The sequence below is a fragment of the Symphalangus syndactylus genome, chromosome 1 (assembly GCF_028878055.3).
Source record: "Symphalangus syndactylus isolate Jambi chromosome 1, NHGRI_mSymSyn1-v2.1_pri, whole genome shotgun sequence".
NCBI lineage: Eukaryota > Metazoa > Chordata > Mammalia > Primates > Hylobatidae > Symphalangus > Symphalangus syndactylus.
Window position 1 is genome coordinate 22,779,930 of NC_072423.2, and position 22,683 is coordinate 22,802,612.

The following is a 22,683-nucleotide window of genomic DNA, read 5'->3' on the forward strand; positions in this document are numbered from 1 at the left end:
ATGTTGCAGCCTTGAGTGTTGATGGAAATAGATTCAGTTGGTTGCCAACAGGCCCGAAGGAGATGCCAATATGTAATACATCAAAAATGCGTGTAGAACAACGATAAAAACCTGTGAGGACCAAAAGAGAAAAGCACATGACTATGTTTTGAACACCTAAACTGTAAAAAGTACAAGCAACAAATTCTAATATGTGGGCATTTACTTTATTTGGGGGTTCTGCTTATTTTTTTAAATGTACAGGACACCACAGGAAGTAGGAGTGTATGTGGTTACTTTAACCTCAAGCTTTCTGCAGGTGTCATTCTCAAGTACAGAGCTTTAACTGTAGCTGTGGAGGCTCAGTGGTTTATCTGTTCCAGGTGGATGTCCCTGCTGGGTAGGACAATGACCACACTCAGGTGATCCTCCATGTTGGGCATCTCAAGGACTTGTAAAGGAGGGTCCTTAATGGAGCCTCCTTTTAAAGCTAAATGGAGCATCTATCATCTCTACAGGTGTGCTCTGATACTACAAAAGTAAAAACAGTGAAATAATAAAGCCAATCTCTTTTTCTGTTGCTATTTAGGACATAGAAAATTTATGTTTATTTTCATCCCCCAAAATTGCCTACAGTTGATGGCAAAAGAAAACCATCCATCCATCTTTAGAAATATCTATGATTGAACGTTATTGTGATGATATGAAGAGGGGAGGAACCTAAACAAAGCTGCTACTAAAGTCCAAAGTATTCAAGTTCCCCAATATATTAATTTCATTCAGGTGTACTTTTTTGACTTCTAGATGCAGTTAATTCACTTCAAAGGGCTGGGAAATGCCCACACCATAAGATCTTATCAGGATAACCATTTTTAAAGGGCAAATAGGTCCTTTCAAGAACATAATTTAGAAGTCTATCCAGCTCAAGTAAAATCTGACTAATCTTAACTAGTCAACAGCATTGAGCTGATTCTGATAATTTCTAGAGTTACAAAATAGCTAAGAATGTGACAAAGCACTAGGTGAGTTCTCATAATTGGACTACTTTAAGGAAATTTTGTTATGACCATAATGATACTTTATGTTTTTCTCTTTGAAATGCTAGTTAACAGGTATATACACCTGCATTGTGTATATAAGCCAAATGGATAAGATTTTCCTGTGAAATAAAATATTCTGTTTTGTTAGCTGCTTTCTCTAGCAAATCTATTTGCTGTGGGGTATGCTTACCCCTTTAAGCATCTCTTTATGAATCCTGCTAAAATACCCCATTTTCTACATGCTGTGATTCCCCAACCGAGCTGATCCTTGGAAGGACGTAAAGGGGCTCTTTGAAAATATGTATACTCAAGCTCATCATGCAAATCAGAATCCCCAGGAAGGTGGCCCTAGAATGTGTATTTTCAAAAATCACAGCCATAACATCTATATAATTTATTGTTCATTTTATAACCTCAAAATGTGAATGTGATGGTAATATTCTTTGTAAGGGCATTGCTACATACTTCCAGATATGACTAATGTGTTTGGCTAGAGGTTTATGTTTCTCCTTAAAGTAATTTACTACTTATTTTATACGAAAAATATTTATTCAGAAATAGAAAGTCTACTCTTACAGTTGATAAGAACAAATTTTAAATTTACCTGCAATTTCAAGCATTCCTTGGTGGGCTGGAATAAATGCGTTTGATAGCACAGCGGCTTAGTTATTATACACAGATCCATTCTTTCTTGTTAAATAACATGTCTTATTTTGGTTGTGGCCTGATATTTGGGACATTTTTGGACACTTAGAAAAGTTGGAAAGGCTGAGGATGCTATAAGTAGAAGAGCAGTAAGCCTGGAACCTTCCACCTTGACTGTGCATTTTGTTCACCAGTTCAGCTTGGCTTTGTAGGGAGATCGAACTCATTTTAGAAGTGACCTGCCTGGTGCAGCAAACCACCATGGCACATGTATACCTAGGTAGCAAACCTGCACGTTCTGCACATGTATCCCAGAACTTAAAGTATAATAAAAAAAAAGTGATCTGCCTGTTAGTTCCTCAGTTGTCTCTTGCTGTTATTTCTTATTGCCTGACCTCATTCCAGTTAGCAAGAAGTAAGTGGCTTGATAGTAGTTTAAGCGGTCTTAACCAAGACTTATTTTAAATACTTTCAAGGTCTATATTTCATAGCATTTTTTAATTGCACAACTGTATTGCTAAAATAGAATTTCTATTTTTATACAGGCTAAAAGTGGAAAATTTTTAAGAAAGGTTCAACAGCAAAATAAATATTTTATAAATCAAAATCTGCTTTTTATTGCACATGTAGCTAGGATAGCCACTTGGAAATCAATTTTTTTGTATTTTTAGTAGAGACAGGGTTTCACCGTGTTAGCCAGGATGGTCTCAATCTCCTGACCTCATGATCCACCCACCTCGGCCTCCCAAAGTGCTGGGATTACAGGCATGACCCACTGCGTCTGGCCTATGGACATTCTTACCTTTTACACCCTTTTTCGAAGGAGGCAATTTCCTAGGAAACTTTAGGCGAGAGTGGACCTTCTCTTGTGTTTACAGAGTCCAGCATCTATAAAATCTCCATACCATGACAGTGTTTGAAATTGTAACCTGATTGTCTTCTAGACATGACTGAACGTGTGTTGTGATGCACCTTCTCCATGTGAGATGCACTGTTGCCTCTGGCTCCAAAGAGCCCCACAGCCAGGGGAGACAGGAGAGTCAAGGGACAAAAGAAGAGATTCTCAGTTGTGTGGCCATAGCTAATTTCTTTCAAGGCATCAAAGCAGAATTGTGCATTTGCTGCACTGAAAGAGCCTCTTCCTCTACCTGCATCTGGAATACAAAGGCAAACATCAACAACAACAACAACAACAAAAATATAAATTGAAACACCACAATTTAACAGTTTATTTCAAATTAGGGCAAGACTTACTTTTATTTTGTCAACATAAATGCTCAGAGAGGGGCTTTGGGGAAGCAAAAATAATGCAGATTTTATAACCAAATGCATTTCCTACTCTGCCATATTCTAATTTTATGGCCAGTTACCTAAGATCTTTTGGCTTCTATTTCCTTTTCTGGAAAAGTGCTTAAATAACAGCTTCCTTATAGGATTAGTGCAATGATTAAATCATGTGATGTTTATGGGGTTCCCAGGACAGTGCCTGCAAATGGTGGTCAAGTATGGCCATTTTGTTACTATTGCTGTTGTTATTGTTAGCTTAGTTTAGTTCCCTTTGTCAGGGTAATAACAAAAAAGACAATGTTATAATTTTGATCCCAATAGGCATATGACCTCACTGCATCTTGTAGAAGTACACAAAAGGGGCTGAAGGACAGGGTAAGTATGCACCAGCCAAAGCCAATTCCCATCCCCATTTCCCGTTGGAAAAACATCTCAAAGCACACATCCTTTCACAGTGGGTTGGCAGTGCCATCAGCATAAATAAAGGAGTATACTATTTTATCTGTATTTTTAAGGTGGGGAAAAATATAACTAAGTGTATTATCATCCTATAGAATGAATATTCTACTTTCTTCTTTGGAGTCATCTTCAAATATTTACTGAGAGACAGAGTTTCCTGTTCTAAGGTTTTTAGAACTGGCAGAGCTCACCTGGGCTTAATGCCTTCTCAAGTGGTTGCTCACAGCCACAATAGGGTTTTGGAACTCTGAGTCTCTTCAAAGGAGCTAACATAAAACCATGTAAGAGAATTCCAGGAAGAACATTCCTTCATTCCTGCCTTCCTTCCTCCATTTACTAAATCCTCCCTTGCACTGGGCACTGTCTGGAGGAATAAGGCTAGAGAACAACTCGGAAAGTTCAGCATTGCTGCTGCTGCCTGGCACCTGCACTGAAGTCAGTTGCAGGTGGAATCAGGTAATGGGAGCCCAGGCACTGTGTTCTGCATCTCCCTTCCTTGCCTGTGGCTGCTGTGTTAAAAAACCATGGTGGGGTCTATGGCCTCTTGGGATTAGTGCTGGGACTAGGATGAAGGGAGACCCTAGGGTGTCCTCGCTCTACTGTGTGGACTCTGTCCTTGCAGGACCCTGAGATGCTGAGAGTGAGCTTCTCTTTAAGAATGAGCCACATTTTGTATAACATTTAAGGAGGCACTAACACTCAAGGCCATATAAGTACAGGCCTGGAAACTGAGAGTCAGTGTCTCCTTAAGTTTTGCACCGTAGCAGCCTCCTTTGCCTCACCCTATTCCTGGCCCTGCTTGAGACACCTGGTCAGGTCTTTGGATACAGCAGGTAGCAAGTCTTTTGGTGGCTGTATTGTTGTCTTATATCGCATCACAGATGCTCCAGAGAGCTCCTAGAGTATCAGAATTAAAGTGATTCTGCGCTCTGCTGTTGATGCAAATGCAGCACCTCAGTCAAGCAAAGTCAAAAAGTCTGAGGAAAACTGAGAGAAATGCCTTGTTCGTCCTGCAGGTTTTAAAAGAGAGAAGACACTCATTATGAAAAGATTCCTTTAAAAAAAACTTGAAAAGGAAAACTTGTGGTTGCTGGGTTTGGATGAGAATATTAATGGGAAAGTCATAATCCTTTCTTCTGAAAGATTTAATTTACGTTGTGTCTTGCCAGCATCCGGAGGCCCTGCAGCAACTCTCTCAGCCTAGGTATGTGATTCCAATAAAACTGCCTTAAGAATTCCTATACAGACAAGAGTCAGCTTAAATAATTTGACTGGCTGGCTGGTTGACATTTCACAGAGACCAGAAATTTTACCACTTGTTTGGAAAGCTAACACTCTCATCACATCAACACAGAAATAAAAGCCTCTAAGACACCATGTATCTCTGTTGCCTAGTTGTCCCAGGACTAGAATGTCACACAACTGGGAAGAAATGGGAGAGGGGAAAAAGTGGGGGTCAGATGGGGTTCAAGTCACAAGAAAATAGAAATAAAGGTAAAGGCATGGCCCTGTTTCTAAGAGCTTGCAAGATACTGACTTATTGGTTTTTCCCCCTCACTCAACTGTTTGAGAAGTCTGTGCCCTGCTAAGTCATATGGATCATTATAATTAGACCCACAGAATCTAAGAAGCATGTTTGCTCTGCTGTAGGGACGACCAGTTAAAATGCCCAATCATGGGTCCTTATAATGGAAAGCTTAAATCAGACAAATTTGAGTTCTAATACAAAACCTGTCTTTTGCTATGTATGTAGCAACTTACTTAACTTTTCTCCATCTGTATACATAAACTAGGGACAATAGAAGATACCTTACACTTTTACAATGCTTGTTAAATGTGGCAATGAATAGAAAGCCTCTAAAGAGAAAAGTCACTCAATAATGTTGTCTTCCTTCCCCCTTCTAAGAAATATAGATTTATATTTTACACTGTAGTTTAAAAAAAATTTCGAACTTCGAGAAAACAGGAAAGAACAGGACAAAGACACCCTCAGACCTTCCTCAGAGCCCCCGACCCTGATTCCCCAGGGGCCCCAAGCATTCAAAGAGACCCAATTCAGGCTCCCAGCTGAATTGGGAGTCATGGATTTGAAAAGAAAAGTATCCGCCCCAAAATCCTACAAATGGAGAAACTGAAGGGAGAGCTCCCTGACTTGCTCAAGTCCACAAATCTAGAAAACACCAAATTCAGAATTAAGAGCTAATTTTCCTCTAATTTTCCAGTACCTTTCCCTCTAATTTGACAGATAGAGACAAAATGGCCAGATAAACGCAGCCAGGGAACATTGACCTCACTAAGAGAGAACAAAATAGTCGGTGAACCGACATACTTTGAGGAGACCTCTGAAGTGGCAACACCAACAGTTGATAGAGAAAAGATGCAGACACCAAGCCTGAAGAGGGGGAAGCTAGGAACCCTGCGTGGGGTTGCTGAATGCTAGGGCTAATTTCTAGGCCTGAGCAGTTTCTAGGGAAAGGATGAGTGTAGGGATGGAGGGGCATCCCACTGTTGCCAAAGACCTCTGGGGTCTTAGCTACAAGAGATCTCACGCCCCTCATAAACATTTGAGCTGGCAGGAGGATCTCCCTGGAGAGTAGGCAGAGACCCAGCTCCAACCTGGGCAGAATCCAGGGACTTTTGCACACGTTGCAGCTGTAGCAGCATGCTGTCAGAGGTCCCCATCCCCAAGGGCACCCCGTCTCCCTCCGAGTAGCTCTAGCCCCAGCAGACTGCAGGGCCAAGAGACAGTGGGGCCAGTTTCCCAGCAGGACTGAGGTGCTTCTGTTCTACAGGCTCTCATGCCTGACAGGCCCTCCCAGGGACGCTGCCTGGCCACTCTCACAGACGCCAGTGCACAACACAGCCTCCAGTGCTCAGTATGAGTGCTTTACCAGTGGCTCCACCTGAGTACTTCCCTGTGGCCAGGGAGCACTTCACATCCCCCAGCGTAACTGTTGCCTGACTCCAAGGGTCCAGAAGACAGAGCTTCAGTCCAGTCCTGGCACTCCAGGGCTGCAGTGTGCAGCTCAGGAGTGCCAAGCAGAGATCTATAGCTAACACTCAACTGGAGGAGGACATCCCCACTCTCAGAACACTGAGAGGGGTGAGACTTATGCGTTTGCAGCCTGGCATGGGAACAGGATGTGCCTCCCTACATAAGACCAGACCAGGAAGGGTCTGGCCTGTCTCCTAGCCATGGCATCTACCTGAGGGAGCCCCACAGCCCTGTTAACCCAATAAAAGAAACACAGACACAATACCAGTGTTTGGAGGGGGCTCTCCTGAGGCCCAGGAGTGAACCTAGTGAGGGGATCATCTCTCTGCATCCCCACCCCAGAGCATGGCTACAGACGTGTGGAAATACAAAATAGCCATGCAGCTGAGTAAGGGCCTATCTGCTAGCCATTACTCTTAAGCAACATCCACTTGATCACAACCCAAATCACATAAAATATTGTTCTTCCAATAAACATTCCTATGACACTCAGGGCAAGAATCCAACCACAAATAAAGATCTTGTACAGAGACTTAGCCCTCTGAAAGCATCCAGAGATAAAGCCAATTGACTATACTCAACTTATGCCATAGTTAAAGAAACACCAGCCCTTTCAGATGAAAAAGAATCAGTCCAAGATCTCTACAACTCAAAAATCCAAACTATCCCCTTATCTACAAATGATTCCACTAGCTTCCCAACAGTGGTTCTCAGGCAGATTGGAATGACGGAAATGACAGACATAGAATTCAGAATATGCTGGCAAGGCAGTTCATTGAGCTTCAGGAAAAAGTTGAAACCCAAACCAAGGAATCCAAAGAATCCAGTAAAACAATCCAAGAGCTGAAAGACAAAAATAGACATTTTAAAAAAGAACAAAACTGAACTTCTAGAACTGGACAATTCACGACAAGAATTTCATAATATGAAGTGTTAACAGCAGAATAGAATAGACCATGCCAAGAAAAGAATCTCAGAGCTCAAGGACTAGTTCTTTGAATCAATAGAGCCTAAGAAAAATAAAGAAAAATAATTTAAAAAATGAATAAAACCTCCAAGAAATATGGGATTTTGTAAAGAGATAGAATTTATGACTCATTGGCATTCCTGAAAGAGGGGAGAGGGTAAGCAACTTGGAAAACATATTTGAACATATAGTCCACAAAAATTTCCCCAATCTTGTTAGGTTGATATACAAATTCAAGAAATACAGAGAACCTTGGTGAGATACTATACAAGACCACCAACTCTGAGGCACATAGTCATCAGATTCACCAAGGAAAACATGAAAGAAAAAAAATCTTAAAGGCAGCTAGAGAGAAGGGGCAGGTCATGTACAAAAAGAACCCCATCAGGCTAGCAGCAGAACTCTTAACAGAAACCTTAACAAGTCAGAAGATATTGGGGGCCTATTTTCAACATTCCTAAAGAAAAGAAATTCCAAGGCTGGGCACGGTGGCTCACACCTGTAATTCCAGCACTTTGGGAGGCCGAGGCAGGCGGATCACAAGGTCAGGAGATTGAGACTATCCTGGCCAACACAGTGAAACCCCGTCTCTACTAAAAAAAAAATACAAAAAATTAGCCAGGTGTGGTGGTGGGCACCTGTAGTCCCAGCTACTCGGGAGGCTGAGGCAGGAGAATGGTGTGAACCTGGGAGGCGGAGCTTGCAGTAAGCTGAGATTGCACCACTGCACTCCAGCCTGGGTGACAGAGCAAGACTCTTGTCTAAAAAAAAAAAAAAAAAAAAAAAAAAAAGAAAAAAAGAAAAAAAGAAAAAGAAACAAAAGAAATTCCAACCAAGAATTTCGTATCCCACCAAACTAAACTTCCTAAGTGAAGGAGAAATAGAATCCTTTTCAGACAAGCAAATGCTGAGGGAATTCATTACAACTAGACCAGCCTTACAAGAGGTCCTAAGAGAGTACTAAACATAGAAATGAAAGCATGACACCTGCTACCATAAAACTACACTTAAACACACAGCCCAGAGACACTATAAAGCAACTACACAATCAAGTCTACAAAGCAACCTGATATAAACAAAATAACAAAATAAAACTCTCACAAATCAATATTAACCCTGAATATAAATGGTCTAAATGCTGCACTTAAAAGGCATAGAATGGCAACTAGATAAAAAGGCAATACCAAACTGTCTGCTGACTTAAAGAAACCCATCTCACTGTAAGGACACCCAAAAGCTCCGAGTAAGGGGATGAAGAAAGGTCTACCATGCAAACAGAAAACAAAAAAAAAGGAGCAGGAGTCACTACTCTTATATCAGATAAAGCAGATTTTAAATCAACAACATTCCAGAAGGACAAAGAAGGGCATTACATAATGATAAAGGGTTCAAGTCAACAAGAAGACTTAGCTATCCTAAATATATATTCACCCAATATTGAAGCACCCAGATCTAGAACAAGTCCTTCATGACCTATGAAAAGATTTAGACAGCCACACAATAATGTTGGGAGACTTCAACATCCCATTGACTCTGTTAGACCAATCATTGACACAGAAAACTAACAACGAAATTCTGTACTTGAACTCAACACTCAACCAATTGGACCTAATAGACATGCACAGAATGCTCCACCGATCAACCACAAACTACACATTCTTCTCATCTGCACACAGAACATATTCTAAGATCAACTACATAGTTGATCATAAAGCAAGTCTCAATAAATTCAAAAAATTGAAATTATAACAAGAACAATCTCAGACCACAGTGCATTAAAAATAGAAATCAATATCACGAAGATCTTTCAAACATACACATACATATGAAAATTAAACAATTTGCTTCTGAATAACTCTTTTAAGGCACAAATAAAAAAATTGTTTGAAATTAATGAAAATAGAGGCAAAACTTACCAACATCCTTGGAATGCAGCTAAAGCAGTGTTTAATAGGAAAGTTTATAGCGCTAAAATGCCTACATCGAGAAGTTAGAAAGATCTCAAACTAACAAACTAAAATTGCACCTAGAGGACAAAAAGGAAAAAAAAAGAGAAAACATCCCCCAAAGCTAGCCAAAGAAAAGAAGTATCTAAAATTATAGAGGAACTGAATGAAATTGAGATGCAAAAATCCATACAGAAGATCAATAAAACCAAGAGTTGGTTTTTTGAAAGAATAAATAAGATTGCTAGACAACTAGCCAGATTAACACAATGAAGACTGAAGTAAGTACAACCAGAAATGACAAAGATGACATTACAACTGATCCTACATAAATACAGAAGATCCTCGGGGGCTATTGTGTATGGGTCTATGCACACAAATTAGAAAATCTAGAGGAAACCAATAAATTCCTGGAAACACACAACCTTTCAAGATTGAATCAGAAAGAAAGTGAAAACTTGAACAGACCAATAACAAGTTCTGAAATTGAATCAGTAATAAAAAACTACCAACTAAAATAGTCCTGGACCAGATAGATTCACAACCAAATTCTACCAAATGTACAAAGAGTAACTGGTACCAATTTTACTGAAACTATTCCCAAAAATTGAGGAGGAGGGTCTCCTCCATAACTCATCCAATGAAGATAGCATCATCCTGGTAGCAAAACCTGGCAGAGACACAATGAAAAAAGAAAACTTCAGTTTAATATCACTGCTGAACATAGACACAAAAATCCTCAACGAAACATTAGCAACCCAAATCCAGCAAAACATCAAGAAGTTAATACACCACAACCAAGTAGGCTTTATTCCTGGGATGCAAAGCTGGTTCTGCATACACAAATCAATAAATATGATTCATCACATAAACAGAATTACAGCAAAAACAGATAAATCTATTAAAAGTGGACAAAAGACATGAACAGAGAGTTTACAAAAGAAGACAAATGGCCAACAAACATATGAAAAAATGTTAATCCTCACACATCATCAGAGAAATGCAAATCAAAACCACAATGAGATACCATCTCACACCAGTCAGAATGGCTACTGTTAAAAAAGTCAAAAAATAACAGATGCTGATGAGGCTGCAGAGAAAAGGAAACACTTATACACTGTTGGTGAGAATGTAAATTAGTTCAGCCACTGTAGAAAGCATGTTGGAGATTTCTCAAAGAGCTTAAAACAGAGCTACCATTACCCAGCCATCCCATTATTGGATATATATGCAAAGGAAAATAAATTGTTCTACCAAAAAGACACACGCACTCAAATGTCCATCACAGTGCCATTCACAAAAGCAAAAACATGGAATCAACCAAGATGACCAGCAACAGAGGACTGGATAAAGATTCCATGGTATATATACACCGTGGAATCCTACACAGCCACAGAAAAAACAAAATCATGTCCTTTGCAGCAACATGGATTCAGCTGGAGGCCATTATCCTAAGTAAGTTAATCCAGAAACAGAAAACTAAATGTCATATGTTCTCACTTATAAGTAGGCACTAAACATTGAGTACACTTGGACATAGATGGGAACAATAGATATTGGGGACTTCTGGGGGTAGTGGGGAGAAGGGGAGAATGAGTTGAAAAACGACCTAGTGAGCCCTATGCTCACTACCTGAGTGATGGGATCCATACCCCACACCTCAGCATCATGCCATATATCCATGTGATAAACCTGTACACATACCCTCTGAATCTAAAATAAAACTTGAAGAGAAATAAAGAGAATCTAAATTTTGGTACTGCATGGTACAATTTCTTCTTTGGGTATTCGTAGACATTTACAAAATTATTCATTCAGTCTTAGTTCTATGATCCTTTAAATCCTCACCTTAACCTGAAAATGAAGATTGGCAGCAGGAACAGCTCTCTACAATATTGGAAACCATGACATCAACAAGCTCATTGAAAGTGAAGTACTTGAAAGTGAAGTACAACAAGTGAAGTAGCTTGAAAGTGAAGTACGCAGCATTCTTATAAATTTGTGTCTCCCTCTCCACACCTATAGCTCCCCACACCAGGTGCCACACGTTGCCCTTTTCCTTTGATTACAACTAAATATTTTATCCTGTATAAAATCATCACCAGTTACAAAAATCACCTCAAAGAAAGTACAATTTAGTGTCCACATTTTTTTTTTTTTTTTTTTTTTTTTTTTTGAGATGGAGTCTCGCTCTGTCGCCCAGGCTGGAGTGCAGTGGCACAATCTCGGCTCACTGCAAGCTCCGCCTCCCGGGTTCACGCCATTCTCCTGCCTCAGCCTCTCCGAGTAGCTGGGACTACAGGCGCCCGCCACCACGCCTGGCTAATATTTTGTATTTTTAGTAGAGACGGGGTTTCACCGTGGTCTCGATCTCCTGACCTCGTGATCCTCCCGCCTCGGCCTCCCAAAGTGCTGGGATTACAAGCGTGAGCCACCGCGCCCAGCCTAGTGTCCACATTTTTACTTCATCTTCAAGTTGGCCCAAGTTCTGCTTGGTGAGCCCAGAGTTGAGTCTGAAATACACAGCTACACCAGCACTCAGCTGGCTCCTCCCTTGTCTTCTTAGAATTTGGTTCCACAAGTCTTTTTTCCTTGCATTGTGAAGCGATTTAAAGTGTTTATACAACAGGGTAGAGCACGAGCTAGCTGACGCATACATTGTGAGACACACAGTTTCCCTGGGTCAAAACAGCGGCCCAAAAGATGTAGAAAAATATTAATGAAACATCTAATGTCATGCATTTTACACAACAAATCAAATGTTATTTTATAATTATAAAATATATTAGGTGTTAAAAATTAAATGTGATACACACATACACACACAGAGACACACACATATTACATTATGTACACCCTCTGACTATGACAATAAATTACTGGTGTTTAAAAGCCAGAGAGGAAGCACTTTGTCTTGGGAACTGGTAACAAATTGCTTTCCCTGAAATCTTTGCTGCGTAAGGGTTTCAAACATATCTCACAACAAATGTAGGCAGGATTCCCACTTAAAGCAAACTACAAATCAGCTGTAGCCCCAACTCAGAGACCGATACTGTGTCTTCGAATATTAGAACTAAAGGCCTTAGAAAGCATCTCTTCAGGGATTTGCAATTCCAACTAAGAAATTCCAACAGTGATCCAGAATACATATTCAAGTGTTTCACAAAAAAACTTCTGCTAACTACTACTAATAATGCATTCTGATATTTCCTTTTCTACTGTATTCTTTTATATTTTTAAAACACTGGTGGCAATTCTCTAAATTGTTTTTACAACCTACAGATAGGTTCCATCCCAACATTACAAAATGCTGATATGGCCCAATTACCTCATGTTTTTTCACTTATTATTATTATTTATTTATTTAAAGATGGTATCTTGCTCTGTCACTCAGGCTGGAGTACAGTGGCATAATCATAGTTCACTGCAGCCTTGAGCTCCTGAAAGCAATCGTCCCTCCTCAGCCTCCTGTGTAGCTGGGACTACAGACATATGCCATCATACTCAGAGCACTTTTCAAATTTTTTTTTTTTTTTTGTCAAGACGAGGTCTCTCTATGTTGCCCAGGTTAGTCTCCAACTCCTGGCCTCAAGCAATCCTCCTGCTTGGCCTCCCAAAGTGCTGGGATTATAAGCATGAGAAACCATGAACAACCTCATTTTTCAAAAGAAGAATTAAGCACTAGGTAAATCCTTTAACATAGTGCATAGATAGAAAGGATGGCCGGTGGGGTAGCTCACATCTGTAATCCCAGCATTTTGGGAGTGGGTGGATCAACTGAGGTCAGGAGTTCAAGACTAGCCTCGCCAGCATGGTGAAACCCCATCTCTAATAAAAATACAAAAATTAGCTGGGTGTGGAGGCACATGCCTGTAATCCCAGCTGAGGCAGGAGAATCACTTGAACCAGAGAGGCAGAGGTTGCAGTGAGCTGACATTGTGCCACTGCACTCCAGCCTGGGTGACAGAGCAAGACTCTGTCTTAATAAAAAACCAAAAAAAGAAAAAAAAAAGGTTAGTCTTCTCAAACTGTTCAGTGCATAGCAGTAACTTCTATAAGGGGTAATTTTGTGTGTTTGTGTCCAATTAACCAACAGAATATCCTGTCTGTATATTGATATTAGGCATCTTGATTGAGTTGTTTCATTTCATCTGTATTCCTTAAGAAGTTTTGTCTTTCATTTGACCCCTGTAAATTAAACAACTATATCCTGAACATATTTTTCTCTAAAATTAAAGATACATATTTTTGACTTTCTCATAAAGAATATCCCCAGCAAATTATTAGCTAACACTAATTGGGTGTAATTAAAATCAAAGCCAGACACTCATATTCACTCCTTTTAATCAAATTGTGCATGTGTAAACATATACAGAAAGAAAAGCTTCTACTTTTTAAAAGGGAGTCCAAACAATGGACATCTACAGAGGAAGAAGAGGTTAATTAATGGAAGAAAAAGATTCATAGAAATAAAAAGTAAAGAGAAAAGGCAAGATTTAGATCTTTTGCATTTTCATAAAATGAGCCTGATTTGTATAAATAATGTAAAAATAGGCACCAAGCATAGTTACAAAGGAAACTAACCCAATAGTTTCCTTTACAAAACTTTATGTAACTTGATAGTAAATATTACAAAATTATTGTACACACAAGAGTAAAAGCTTAAGTCATGGTTTTCAGAAAACAGAATTGACAAATGCCTTCCTTCTCAGACAATTAAGCAGTGTTTGGCTTTACCCTAAGGAGTGTGAAAAGAAATGGCACAGAAGCCAGTAGAAAAATGCCTAATGGTTCTGCTTGTTTCTGAAATTTTCAAAAGGGGAAGGGAAAAAAAATGAAACAATCTAACCATTTATGACGTTAGTGAGATACATCCAGGATGCATGGTCTATATTCTCAAGAAGACCTAGCTCTTTCAGAGAGCCAACTCACCTCACTGAAACACTCCGAATACCAGTACCCACTTCCAGCAAAGAGGCCATTTAAAACAGAGACAGGAGGCATGGGATCACTCGTTGAGGAGCTAAGGACTTGTGTGGAAACACTTGAGTGAGAGAAGGGGACAGTATTCATCTTGCTCTGGAGAGAGGTGAACTATAAAACAACTATTAAAATCTTCTCTAGGCTCAAAGAAACACACTTGAATCAGTCCAGCAGTTTGAAGAACCTGACTTCTCTCATCTACAGTCTTAAGGAGGATTTGGATTCAAGGAGGAAGAGGGAAAAAAAAAAGGAATTCATAATGAAAAAATAAATGCTATCAACTTCTCAAAGACCCTGATGAATCTAGAGATACTGTTCTCTGATAGACCCAAGGAACAGATACTTTTTAAAAAAAGGTTAATATTCACTAAATGTCTAGTCACAGAACCAGAGGTTATTTGCAAAGAGGTGGCTGGGTGTGGTCAATGACATCTATGCTATTATCTTTAATGCAACATTTACCAGTTTCTCTTGCCTATAAAGTCTATTGTCTATAAAGACTCTAATTAATAGTTAGGAGTGAGGTGGTGCATCCCGGCCTATTGTACAGGATGTTTAAAGGCACAGATCATCCTAGAGCCCTAGTCCCATAGAAACTGCATCTATCTAGTGGTCCATGGTTCTTACACTTGGCTTTCTTTGTGCTACAATGGGTGGCTTCCATCTGGTATGCCCTAATTTAGGTGTAAGTGACAGGGATTTGTAACCTAGGGAATCTATGAATGGGATTCAGGAGCTCTTTGAACTTCTTAAGATTATATACATAAATTCTTTCTGTGTGCATTTTTGGATACCCCTAAATCTGATTTTCAAAAGGAGTGCTTAGTTCAAAAGTAAAGAACCGTTACAGTAACAGCTCCAGTGGCCTTACAGGGATGCCCCTGCCATCTAGCTTCTTGCCTTCTTCTGTCATCCCCTCCCCTCTACTCTGGCTGATGATGTTACGGTTGTTTAAAGATTGTGAAGTTGAATCTTGAGAAGTCCTCCCCTTTTACTCCCACATGCATTCAGTCATTCATAGAGTCCTGAAGAGTCAGGCTGCCTCCCAAATCTGTCACCTTCATTCACTATGTGCATTCCCAAGACCCATCTTCTAGGTTAGGGCACCATCACTTCTCACCTGGACCACTGTCCAGTTCTCCCTGTCAAGTCTCGTAACACTCTAGCCCCATGCCCACAAATCAGCAAACACAATCCTTCGGAAATTCAAACCAGAGAGGTTCACTGCTCTCCTTGGAGGCCTTCAATGCCTTTGCAGTCATCTTAGAACCACAGCAAACTCTTCATCCTACTGTCCAAGGCCCTCTGTGGCCTGCTTGCTGCCCCTCCCCAACCCACCTTTCACTGCGCTTATGCCCTCTACATCCTTGCAGGAGTCCGAGGAGCCTGTGGTCTCTCACTGTGGGCCCTGAATCATGCTGTTGCATCCACTGGAAACCTCTCTCCTTCTCCTCCCATTCCTCCTACTCCTACTGATTGTTCCACATCTGAGCCACAGCATCCCTTCCTCCAGGAAGTCTTCCCAAACTTCGGGAATAGTGTAGAAACCGTTGCTTCACACATCCATAGCTCATCTGCCCTCACTCATCACATTTATTTCCCTGCTATGCCTGTGGAAATTGTGACCACTCCTTCTAGCCTAAGACTAAGACTCTTAGTCACACTGAAGAGTATTGTCTGAAGAGGCACAACCATGGGGTGGGAGAATGGTATAATGCAAAATAGATTGTTTTTAAAATATCTAGAAAGAATCTCTGTTCCATCCACACTTCCCTTTCCATTCTGATCACTTATTCTTTCTCCTCAATGAACTGATAATATAGAGTTATGTTATTTTGCTTTGTTTAAATTATACATCATTCATTAAGAGTCAAAATATTTGTAAAGGTTTAGTCACTTTAGTTTCACTAAAGTGTTCTTATATTTCAAGGACAGTGGTATTCTTGTTTTGGTTCACAATGCTATAGGCAAGGAACAAAGAGTATCAAGGAATGTCCAACTATGCAATTAAGCTTTGTTAACCAGGCTGTTACCTGTTTTGTTAGGTAAGACTTCCGTGGCTTTCTCTTTTGAAGGTGCTTCTGATATCTAACAGGAGGTTTCGGTTTATAAATACTATTCTAGCCATGGGTTTTCACACATTCTAGTTTTGTCTGCAGGAGTAGAAATGAAGCATTAGTGTCAAGAAATGTCCAAATGATTAAAGATACATATACTGCCTTTCCCTGGATAAGTAGCATCAATCAGTCAGTGAAGTTGTCCACAATGTGCCAGAGATTACAAAAGGAGCAGAAGCTGTCTCTTCTCTCAGTGAATCTATACTTAAGAGTTTATTATTTGGAGAGCTTACAATATTATTCCTGTTATAGAAACTCTCAGGAAGATTATTATAAATAATATTAAGCCAAGGGAAATCACCTAAATGTCTAAACTACCCAAACATGAGAACACATAGCCATTATGGACTTGTCCAAGTTTGTAAGAGGTGTGGTGTTCCAGGAAAATCTGAGGTCATCAGCAATGCTTGATCAGTCAGTAGGAATGCCAGGGAAGAAGTGAGCCATGTGACATTCTGGGGCATGAAATGAGAGGACTCTGAGCGCAGCTAAGGCACAAGTGAGATTTGTAATGAAGTCCACAACAGCATGATGGAAACAACACACATGATCCTGGGAAATTGCCTCTCCTCTCTGAACATTATTTTTCTTATGAAATAGGAATAACAATAACAATCATAGTAACTCCAACCTCACACAACTGTACTGACAATTGACATGAAGCCTGGGAAAGTGTTTTGTAAGTGATGAAGCAGGAATGGCAATGAAGAAAATGATGGTGAAGATGATGACAGTAATGCTTTGCCTGGGCATTGAGAGATGAATGAAACACACTTCCTCCTCCCCTTCTAATAACATAAGATCCAGTAGTGCTTCTTCCCCCACATTAGAGATCGTTATTGTGCCTTCATATGGGCTTTGGCATATGACTAGCAGAACACAGAAAGTTCTCAGGAGCCCCTGGTGGAGGTGGGAATTAGGGCTGGATATAGTCTGCACTTGTACTCTGATTTTGTTCCTTTCTTAGGACTCTAAGGGAGTTTTTTCATTTAAAATGAGAAAGGGATACCTACCATATGCCATTTTCTGTCCTTAAAGAGTTTGATAGCTAGCGAGACACCACACAACATACATGCACATACATACACATATAGACATGCACACACACAAACAACACATAGCAAGAAATGTGAACACAGCTCTCATACAAGGATGCACAATATGTTCTTTGAGTCCAGCTGAGTGGAAAGCTACACAGAGAACATAAACATGACCAGTTTCTTGAATGATTAAATGAGTCTTATCAAACAAAGATAGAGCATCCCAGTGAGATGGGACAAGCTAAGCAATGTGAGAGTAGTGGATTTGGTTTCCAAATAGTACAAGTTACCTCAGGTTAGAGTCTTTGGCAGAGAGTGGCAAAACAAATAGGAAAAGGAAGGTAGAGTAACCTTGTGGGAAGGCTTTGAACGTCGTACTAGAAAGTTTAGACTCTATCCTGAGGGAGTGAAGAGCTGTCAGTGTTTTATAAGAATATGAACTTGATCTGATCTGTGTTTTAGGTAGAAAACTGGCATTTATAGATGAAAACATAGAATATCTTCACAACTTTAAAAGTGAGAGAAAAGTAAGAGTCACAAGAGACAGAACAGATACGAGACCAATCCAGAGAAGAAGTGCAGCCTAAGCAAGGTCAGTGTTGATGAAAAAGAAGAAAAGGGGATATATTCAAGAGTCATTTTCATGGTAACACCAATAAACAGTTCTGCTGTGAAAAAGAAGGAAGATAAAAGGATCATCTTGATGTTTTGTGTTTGAGTTTTAGACAATGAACCACAATGAGCACTGAAGACTGGGTAACAAACTCAAGGAAAGGGGTATGTGTTTCCTCTTAGATGTGCTTAGTTTCACCCTAGGACATTCGGGTGGATTTATCAGGAGGCAATTGTGAATCAGGATGAAGTTAAGCATATAGATAGTTGTCACCAGCAATTATTGAAGCCATGTGACCGGATGGAATTATATATAGAAAGAATTTTGAAAAAGAGGAGAAGAACCCTGCAAATAACTGTGATTAATAAACAGATTAAAGAATTATGAACCTGAAAGATGAAAAGTCATCTTTGTATAAAAAGGAATCCATTACAAGGTCAGTGACATGGCCTTATACTAAAGTGGTCCCTATGCTCTTCTTTCCATCTCAAATCATGTTCTTGAAATGAATGACTATATTTATTCTAAAGATATAGAGTGCCTACCATATGTCAAGTATTGCTCTGGGATTGTGAAGATACAAAAACAAATCAGACATGAATCCTGTCCCAGGAAGCATGAACTTCAGTGGTAAGAGAGAAGCTGAACAGATGTTACCTTTGCTGCCGTTGAACCTGATGTTTGACAACATTCAACAGAAAAGATCGATGATTCCACAGGCACCACAGTTTCAGAAGCTGTTTCAAGCTTATGAAAGTTCCACTAAACTAAAGCCTAGATCATGACTACGCAATATAGCCATTCTCTGAATAAGTTGGGACCCTTAAACATGAGGTGGACATATGGGCAGGACCAACCAACCAAAATTGCAGAGAAAGTTTGTATTTAGTTTGTCTATAGTGCTATGGTGTGAATGTTTATGGTCTCCCCAAGTCCGTATGTTGATACCTAACCCCCAACACAATATGGCCACCATCCGAATGCATGTTCCCATCGCCTATTTCCTGAGGTCATGCTTTGAACGGTAGTAGATGGGAATGGTAATCAGAAAAATCAATTCCTCTCTCAAAACATGCCACTTAAATTCACTCTCCATAAACGTCCCTGAAAGGTGTAATAGTTCGGGTGCTGCAGGTTAGTGGTTAAATTATTTTGGTTAAGAGATTTTCTACATATTTCAAGTCATGTCATATTTACTCATTTATATCATATTTTTAGATTCCACAATATTTGTTGAAAATTAGGTATCTGCCAGCTCTGGTATTAAGCATTGCAGAACCATGCAATAGGCTATCACTGATTTATACAGTTCCTATTCAGGTAAAAGTCTTTGTTGATGAAAATATAATTCAATGGACTCATTGTTTACAAACTCATAAGTAAGTTCAGCATGATCTACTGATTCTCAATTTATTTTTCTTCTGTTTATAAAATTACAGATGGCTTATTATAAATATTCATATACACAAATCATTTCCCTCATGAATTTAAATCCTACTATTTAAAATTAGTTCATCAGTCTATATATCTGTATAAGCAATTTTATGTGTAATAAATGAGCCACATTGAATCAAATCAAACATATTATAAAAGAATGCTTGCTTGCTTGCTTGCTTGCTTGCTTGCTTTGCCTAGAAAACAAAGAAAGCCCCAGTTGTCCTACAGTTGGTCAGAGGAAAGCAATCACACTGTACAGGTATGTTGTATTTCTTTATTCTGATAAATAGAGAAAAAACTGATAAACTACACAGCATATGAAATATGATTCTGTAAATGACAACTGCCAACAGTTAAAAGATTTTTAATATTTGAAAAAACTATGTACATACTGTCTTATCAAAGAAAGGCCAAAATTTGTCAATTGAAAGCATTAATGAAATATTTTGGTTGGTCCCCAATCCCAATTTCATATTTTTTACCACCTAGATTATACACTGATTTAAACTCAAACGTATGAAGGTAAACTCTAATATCTTCATAGGTCAACAAAGAAAACTTATCCTTCACACTTATTTCTAGAAAGCAGCTGGGCTTATTTCCTAGATTGTTTACAATGAAGCTAGAATATCTGTGATAACTGTAGGGTTTCAAAAGGGATCCCTAGGGCTACTTCTACATTCTCCTTACCAGTTAAGCACTCTCCATAATTTCCAGATGGGTCATGGGGGAGAATGATAGAAATGAATGTGGGAAGAAAGACAATGAAATTAGAAATGGGCGAGGCACATGGTGGTGGAATGCTAAGAGCAGGGATCAGGACAATCAACCAGGTGTCTAGGAAGGGTCAAGTCACCAGTGTCATCTGCTGACCAATGTTAGGAAGAAATAAACTCAAAGGAAACACCACATTTTTCCAATTAAACTCAAATCTATTGACTTGTGGTGGTTCTTTGATGTTGTGGGGACTGCTGTAATAGAAACCAATTGGATTTTCAAGGGCAAGAAACTTTGCCACTGAATAAGATGATGTCATCCTTCCTGATGACAAATAGGAATGGGTGGTCGGCTCTAAACAGCGTGGACTCAGGGAGTTGCTTTTCTACAATATTACTTCCTGTGGCAGCCGTAGCCTCGGTGCCCTCCTCAGTGACCTCTATGTAAGATTTGTGCATCATTCTTGATATATACAGACGACCCCCCGAAGCAATCCCAGAGAGATCTGCTTTGGATTCATCAAAGATATCTTTCAGCCCTAGGGCTCTCAAATATTGTTTCATTTCATAATTCTTCTCTATCTTGAACTGAGGAAAAAATACCTCAACATACTTAGAGGTCATTCGCCTTGGATTGGTCCATTCCATTAGATTCTGAAAGGTCAGTTTGTTTTCAATCTGTAAAAATAATTCAGAGATAATTTAGAATCATATGGTTAAGTGACAGATGAAACAATAGCTACAAAGATACATAGTTTTCTATAATTATCGCTTCCTGGATATTTGTGTTCAAGTACATGAATGTGTCTTGGGAAGTCTTGAAACAGAACATGAACAAAATGAATAGCTCAAGTACTTTTTAACAAATCCCATGTTTAATTTGCTCTACTTTGAGAAGGCATGATTTATTTGCACCTTAGGGCAATTCCACTCTCTGCTCACCCATGAGCAGATACAGCCAAAGTGGAGCAACAGACAGGTAAAGGAACCTGGGAATTTGAGACCATCAGAGGGAGAAAGGAGCCCAGTGGTCATTTAAATCAATATTTCCTAGCCATCTCCTTATCATGAAAGACAGATAAAATAATGTTTGCACAGCTTACTGGAGTAAACCAAAGAAACCCTATGTGGCCTGAGGCAAGGATCCCAGAGCTCCAGCCTTGAAGGTTTGGGTGACCAATATCTCCCAGTACAGTTACCCATACTGTCTGGGAGGCTTGAATTCAAATCAATTTCTTGTTCTCAACAGATGAGGCAACTGAAGTGCAGGAGGATGTAGTTTGATATGCCTGAATGCAAAGCAAGCAACCTTAGTTACACAGCTAGAAGAGTCCTTATCTCTCTCTCCAGCAGCATCGCTGCCCACAAACAATTCACAAAGCCAATTCACCAGCTCTTGAATACTGAGAATTGATCATAAATTCTCAATTTAGAATAAGAAGATTTTTCATAAACATTGTTTAGAAATCTTACATAAGGACATTTCTTCTCAAATTCAGGCTCAACTTCAATCCTAAACAACTTTTTACTGATATTAAATTTAACTTGTATTCTTATCAAGGACCTAAATTTGTACAGTCAAATTTAGTCTAATTTGAATTTTTTGTTTTGATTATTCAGTTTTGTGGTTGATCTGTAATATATTTTTACCCTGTTGGAATTTTTTTTTCATTTAGTGCACCGAGATCCAACTTCCTCATCGTTATCTGGTTGTGAAGGATTATGCAGGTTTTTAAGATTGTATAGTATGTAGGTTTATAATAGTCAGATTCAAACATTATTAGGAAATCTATTATGGAAAAGGAAAATTCAGACAGTAAGTGCAAGAACAAAACTATATTGTTAGCTTGTTTTATTGGGGCTACTTTTTCTGCTGCAGATTATTTCAAGTTAAACTAATTGCTGTATGCTAAAATCTGATTGTTATGAAGATTATCAAGTGAATTATAGATTTAATATGAAGACCAATATTTTATATGGTCATATTTTGTATTTAATAGTACCAATTTTATGACATTTCTCTTGCTTCTCATGTCAAAATAATTAAGATGAAAACGTAATGAAAGAAAGTTATTGCTAAAATTCCGTAATCTTTGTCTATGTAGAAAGTGTCATTCCAAAGCTTTAAAGTCATGTTTTTAAATCATAGTAATGCCCCTTGGATGGTAGGCATGTCTGTTTCTTTATATTCAGTCCACTGTCCTGTTACTCCACAGCAAATATTCATTATTTTCCAAGTCAAAACAAAACAAATACTTTTAAGTGTATTGTAACTTTTCAGTGTAGCTGACATACATATATGTGTGTGAACATACATACACACAAATATGCATATCTATACATATGCATCTATCAGAAAAATTGATTAAATTCTTCAGCCTCCCTTTCCTATCTCACGTGCTTGCTATAAACATCCAACAAGATAATATAAATGAAGCTCAGAGCACATAGCCTGGGAT

The 22,683-nt window shown here is 39.2% G+C and overlaps 1 protein-coding gene across 2 annotated transcripts in view; it reads right to left on the minus strand.

Moving 5' to 3' along the window:
• Nucleotides 1–19,768: 19,768 nt before the first annotated feature.
• The window catches only part of SERPINB7 (serpin family B member 7), a 56,214-nt gene continuing 53,299 nt past the window's right edge, over nucleotides 19,769–22,683 (minus strand). For both annotated transcript variants that reach the window (XM_055291994.2, XM_055292002.2), the window contains one exon: nucleotides 19,769–20,902. In XM_055291994.2, the coding sequence (XP_055147969.1) occupies nucleotides 20,504–20,902 (399 nt within the window). In that variant the 3' untranslated portion in view covers nucleotides 19,769–20,503. The remainder of the gene's footprint in view (nucleotides 20,903–22,683) is intronic.